At 38.2% G+C, this 6,184-nt stretch overlaps 1 protein-coding gene across 1 annotated transcript; it reads left to right on the forward strand.

Moving 5' to 3' along the window:
- Nucleotides 1–873: 873 nt before the first annotated feature.
- LOC107687084 (syncoilin-like) lies at nucleotides 874–6,171 on the forward strand. The gene is made up of 5 exons (XM_016484252.1): nucleotides 874–1,056; nucleotides 2,017–2,779; nucleotides 3,681–4,100; nucleotides 4,170–4,294; nucleotides 5,951–6,171. Exons 2-5 carry the CDS (start codon nucleotides 2,030–2,032, stop codon nucleotides 6,006–6,008), a joined length of 1,353 nt encoding a protein of 450 aa, XP_016339738.1. The 5' UTR covers nucleotides 874–1,056; nucleotides 2,017–2,029; the 3' UTR covers nucleotides 6,009–6,171.
- The last annotated feature ends 13 nt before the right edge of the window (nucleotides 6,172–6,184 follow it).

A 6,184-nucleotide genomic window follows, 5' to 3' on the forward strand; every position in this document is an offset into this window, starting at 1 on the left:
TGGGAGATATGAAAAAACAGTAGTTACTTATTAGCTAATAGTGAACTACTACTTTCAACTGAGCACTTACTTACTAACTCATTAATCAGAGTTTCTTGTTAGTTAATAGTAGTTACTAGAAGTTTAACAGTGCATTAGCCATTTGTTCCTTGTTCCATTCATTTGGAACAAACATGACAATTCTTGCTAAAGAAGGATTTAGAAATAGCCTACTTTCACCATGTCGTTATTATTTTTATTACAAATTGTATTTTGGCATCTTATCTTGGTTGAAATATTTTGTTAAGCCTTTATCGCAGCACCAAATGATTAATTTGTTGAAACTAGCTGTCTCAAAATATCTATCTTGTACCAACTTTACTGATCTGTGAAACATCTATTTAGATCTGTGATGTCTATTATAAGCAGCTGAGAAAATGAGCAGGCATGGTGGGAATTTGGCGCTGTTGGCTCTTCTAAACAAATGCTCACTCCTCATATCTCACTATCTATAATCACTCTCTTGGAGCTTTCAGTTTCCACTTGATTTCAATCCTGTCCATGCTTTATGAGAGCCCGGCTTTCAGGCCATTCCTGAATGTAGGTCAGTGCCGTTTATGAAACCACAAAAGTGATGACAACTTTTCAGGAGCATCTCCCTGTGGCCCCTATTGGTGACTGCAGCATGTCACTTTTGTGCGGCCACCCCTCTTGGATTCTTTTGCTATGATGTCCATGTGCGGACCCTACACTTCCCATCCATTGGATACTGATTATAAGTTATTTGCATAAAATTTGCTCTTTGCTATCCTATTGGTTCCAGTGAGGAGGTCGTCTCCCAGAGGACCTCATGATTTCTGATTAGCTCGAGTTGGTGCCTATGCTGTACAAGCTCATATTTCTTCCCCCTTCTGTTTATTAATAAATGTAAACAGATAAAACGTTGCCTGAGAGACCAGCGGCATATGTTTAAACTCGGTCAGAGAGAGGCTAGACTACTGCTGTCCTATTTTCCTGTTCAGTTGGCTACCAGCTCTTCACTTTGGGTTCACTTCATACTTATTGTCCTGGAAACTCGTAAGTTTTTTTTTCCTTAAAGGCTTTAGATTTTAGAATATTTACATTGGCAGAGTATCCTATAGCTCTATAGCTACATCTTTAGACTTGTCATATCACTACCTACTCAGTCACTGCACAGTGTTTTCGTGGTTTTTCTTTCACACTTTGTTTCTATTCTTGGCGATGGTTTCACAAGTCTGGAAAGTTGGAGGAAATTAATGAATTGAAGACAAATGTACATCTATTTTCACTTGATTAGAGTTATTAGTTACTTCAAAACAACATGTAAAACTGCTGAAATGTCATATAGTATGCTTGAGTAAACATGTCGAAGGAATGAGCAGTTGTTCATGATGGGGATTTTGGGATCATTAGCACTGGTGGAATGTTCTCTGTCTGTTCTTGCTGCCAGTTTTAGCAGCTGCTCTGTGTCCCATCGAGACTGGCATAAGAAATAGTGGACGGGTATTTCTAGATACTTAAATCATACAATTTGTGCAAGGTTTATGTGCAAAAAATTTATTGTTTCCTCTTTTTGGTGATTGACAGCATTTTGATAAAGATCCAGAAGATGCATCTGTAGAAATCTGTAGAAACGTTAACGTTATATTCACTTCATGTTTGCCACATCCAAAAGCATGTATGTACTGTACCAATGTGTACATATACAACTGACCAAAGGTCCACTCGCAGATGTTAATCTATGGGTTCATGATCAGTCAGCTGTTCGACAAGTTTATGCAGCTGTCCTTCAATGACGCATTCGCTTCAGATTTCTTCTCACCATCCTTTGATCACTCAAGAATCACAGTTCACACAGCACATTGTACATACTTAAACTATAAGATGAACTTGATGGCTAACCACAAGATGTGTTAATATAGTGATCAATGCATTTGGTGTCTGTGAAAGTAATACAAACTACATGCCGTAGTTAATTCGGACTTAACTGGCATTCCCATAATATTCACCTCATAGGTCAACATATAAAATGGACGATCAAGAAATGAACTTTGAGCAAGCTTATGGGTCTCTATCGGAGACAGACAAAACGTTTGAACCCTTATTCATTGAGGAGGAAAATGAAGACTATTTTGAAGACTGCTTGGAAGAGATTGAGGCTGCTCTAACTCTTCCTGGAGAGTCCATGCCTTATTCAGTAAAATGCAGAGAATCTTTGCAAGCTGAGTTTAATGGACTTATGCAACAGATGTTGGCACAGTTAGATGCTTTTGATGCAGCCCATCCAACTACTGCACCACTGGAGTTATTTTCAGAAACGGTGAACAAAACAGACAAGAATGGATTCACAAAAACAATCAAGTTCGGAGAGACGTGCATTCCTGAGAAAGAGCAAACTGTGTTGGAGGTCGAAGATAATGCTGTTGGCATCCCTGTCGAGGCAAGGCCTGAGTTGTCTGCCACCATGGAAATACAAAAGCTCAGAGAAGCATTTGAGAGCTGTATTGAGGAGGTGGGCCAGTTGGAGCGCAGAAGGGATGAGTTGGTTCAGGAGCTTCTGGAGCTGGAGGAGCCAATGGCCCAAGAGCTGCAGACTGTGAGGGAGGCTCTGGGGGAAGAACAAGGCCTCCTGTCCAAAGTCGGACTGGAAAGACAAAGCCTGCAGGAGGAAACTCAAAAGACCAAGAGACGCCTCTTCATAGCGGCCCGAGACTGTGCACAGAGACAAGTGCAGCTTGAATTACAACAGAAAGAGGTGGAGCAGCTCAACCAAGCTCAGGTAGTGTTAAGTGAACTAGTACAAGTACATTGAAACACAAAAGATTTCAGTTTTTTTATATTAAGCAAGATTTTTATATTGATTAAGAGGATTTACAAATGTTGTTTAGAACTGTATAGCAAAAGGACACCAGGAACTGTATGAGGTATTTTTTTCTGCTTCCTGGTCAGGCCTGTAGTTAACAGATTTGCTCTGTTAGCATTCTCAGTGGCCCCAAAACAAAAATTAGGTTATTTTTAATTAATTGAATGTCTTTCTTGCAAAATGTGTTAACCAGATTATTTTAAATACCTGACAAGTTCCAACCAATAAAACTTGTAAAACAAATGTCATAGAAAATCATATGGTTCAAGTCAGAGGTCCCCAACCCCGGGGTCGCGACCCAGTACCGGGCCGTGAAACAGCTGCTGTTGGGCCGCAAGTACGCAAAATTAGTCTAGGCTATATGCTATCCCACTGTATTATTTATTGTGTGTTTCCCCTTTGATAGCTAATATCCAAATTTACATAGAGCGCGATTTCAGAAAATCCTTTAAGATTCAGCTAATATTAACATCAATGGGAAACAAACATCTCTCGAAAGTTTCTTTAGTTTAGTTTAGTTTTAGACACTCACTGTCACCCATCCCTCCTTGCTGAGACCTTATTATTGCAGGGAAACAAGCTCAGTGCTCCCACTGATTATTATGGTGAGTTGTAATGTTTTGTTTTAGTTTGTTGTTGCATGCAGTTGATATAGAGACGTAATTTGATGATTTCCTGTCTGCGAGAATATTGTCAAAAAAAAAAAAAAAACGGTCCATGGTATAAAAAAGGTTGGAGACCCCTGGTTTAAGTTACTGTTGTTGTGATAAATGGGTGTTAAATTCACTCTAACTGTATTCAAAACCCTCTGGCTCAGGAGGAGCTGAAGGCCCTTGCTGTTAAGTTGACTGAGGAGATCGCCAAGATCCATTCAGATCACCAAAGCCACCTGCAGGAACTACAAAAGCAACTGAACACCAGTCAGGAATCCAGCAAGAAGAAAAATCGCTCTTATGTAACTCAAGGACGACGGGCCTCTTGTGACCTCCAGCAGTACCTGCATGGTGGGATCAAAGCTCTGGAGGAGTTCTACGAGCCCCGGTTAGTGTCCCTGCTGAAGAGACGTGAGGCCACCACGGATGCCCTCAGTAAGGCTAAAGAGCAGTGCCAGGAGCTGAGGGCCCAGTTAGGACCATTGAGAGAAGAGGAGCAGATGCTGAGATTCCAGAGGACTTGTCTGGAGGAGAGGATCCAACTAATGGAGAGACAGAGGAGGGAAAATGTGGAACAATATCGGGTCAGTAATTTTCACAGATTTTAGATAATTGTCATTTTAGTTATTGAATGTTTAATGTTCTTCATTCAGGACACAGTTGATGCCTTAGAGGAGAATATCAGAGAACTGAAAACTGAGCTCAAGATCCAGATAAAGAAGACAGAAGAATTGGATATGCTGAAGAACAACACGGCCAAAGAGCTGTTCTTCTACAGGCAAGTGCAGACACTTTTTCAAAGAGGTTTTTTTAAAACGGCAAAGTAATTTACGGGGAAAATACTATTACACCATGCATGTACCAAGTGATAAAAAGACAGTTGCAATATTTCTAGTTCTATCACACTAAACTAGATAGCACCGCCCACAGTGATATGTCATTGGTCCAAAAGTTTACTCTATTAAATATTAAAAGGGGGTCAGATTCCCCCGGGGCATGATGACCCCAATTTTTTATTTATTGTAACTCATAATGTTATAATTCAGTAATTCCATGAATTACATCTTCACTTTTCATTAAAACCTATAAGCTAATTCAGTCAAATAAAGTTATGACATATCTTTAATTAAAATATAGGCAATTAAATATGGAAATATCCATAGGTTACACTTAATTTTAAGGTGTCCTTGCTACAGTGTAATTATACATTTAAGTACTGAGTAATAATAATTAACTACATGTACTTACTATATGGTTAGGGTTAGGATTAAGGTTTGGTTTAAGGGTTACTTACTTGCATGTAATTATGCATAATTTATTGTTATTATAACAGTAAGTACATGTAACGTGTAACAAGGACACCTTAAAATAAACTGTTACCCCATATGCCTGTATAAGTCATAAAATAAATGTAACTTTCAGATTAATCTCTTTTAGTCTGATGCTGCTTTGCCTGTCATCAGTTGTTCAATTATTTACTAAAGTGCCAAAACATAATTTTAAATAGAATAGCTGATTTAGTATTTTACATCAATGCCACTTACTAATGTAAATATAAACAAATATATAAATATTAATAAGAATGATATGAAACGTCATTAATACATTTTGACAACTAATTTGCAAATGTTTCAGTTTATTTCCCTTAATAACACATTGGCTGATGCATCTTCATTCTTTACACGCTACACTTATATAAAACATATATTACAATTTAAGGGGTGTTTACATGTCACTGTTTTCAGCTAAAAGCTGAAAACTTTTTATGGGTTTTGGCTGATCATTTACACGACAACCGTGTTTTGCGGGCCTGAAAACACAAACTTTTGAAAAAGGGTTTGAAAGTGTACGTTTTTGAAAACGCTACCGTTATTATGTCTGTGTAAATTACAAAACCACACATTTGTGAAAAAAGTGACATCATGTGCATACGTATAATGTGTTCAGTCTATAGGCATGCGTGAGTACTTGGCAACCAAAACCAACAATGGTGATATTCACGGTCTGTAGAAGAACACATATGTGCACAAGTGCACAGGGTTTTTTTTTTTTTTTTTAACAAAGTGACATCGCCCACTACTGGCCTGGCATGTATAATAGAGCATTTTCAGACATTTTCGCAGATCCATGTGAATGGGGATACTTTTGACAACATTGTTGTCTGTATACAAAGCTTTTCAAAAACGCAAAAAAAATAGCATTTTCCGTTTTTAGTACCTCGTTGTCGTGTAAATGTACCCTATAAAAGCACACTGTTCTCAAGAGGAACATCTTCCTCAATCTTACCCTACGTTCTGATTGGCTGTGATTGTACTGGATTTCCACTTTCAGTGTGGACAGACAATTTACTTTTACTAATTGCTGAAAACTTACTGCACTGCATCTGGTTAGGACAGATGGCACATCTATATTTTACGCCTTTATTGTCTTACAGAGAGCATGTAGAGGGCACCTGCAAGCAAGAGAACAGTGTGGTGGTGGAAAAAACCTAATGAACTAAAGTTTGTGTTCTTGATTATCTTATTATGTAAAATGTGTTTGATATATTGTTTTCATAGTTTAATCGAAACTGCCTCTCTTCTCTTATTAATAGTATCATTAAAGGGGTCATATGATGGGATTTCAATTTTTCCTTTCTCTTTGGAGTGTTACAAGCTCTTGGTGCATA

This window comes from Sinocyclocheilus anshuiensis, unplaced genomic scaffold (genome assembly GCF_001515605.1).
Source record: "Sinocyclocheilus anshuiensis isolate Anshui unplaced genomic scaffold, SAMN03320099.WGS_v1.1 scaffold1251, whole genome shotgun sequence".
Taxonomy (NCBI): domain Eukaryota; kingdom Metazoa; phylum Chordata; class Actinopteri; order Cypriniformes; family Cyprinidae; genus Sinocyclocheilus; species Sinocyclocheilus anshuiensis.

Bases quoted from the DNA above. Each gene is read 5' to 3' on its own strand.
- LOC107687084 (XM_016484252.1), top strand. From the start codon at position 2,030: ATGGACGATCAAGAAATGAACTTTGAGCAAGCTTATGGGTCTCTATCG. The intron at 2,780-3,680 runs GTAGTGTTAAGT...CCTCTGGCTCAG, and splicing joins AGCAGCTCAACCAAGCTCAG to GAGGAGCTGAAGGCCCTTGC. The intron at 4,295-5,950 runs GCAAGTGCAGAC...ATTGTCTTACAG, and splicing joins AAAGAGCTGTTCTTCTACAG to AGAGCATGTAGAGGGCACCT.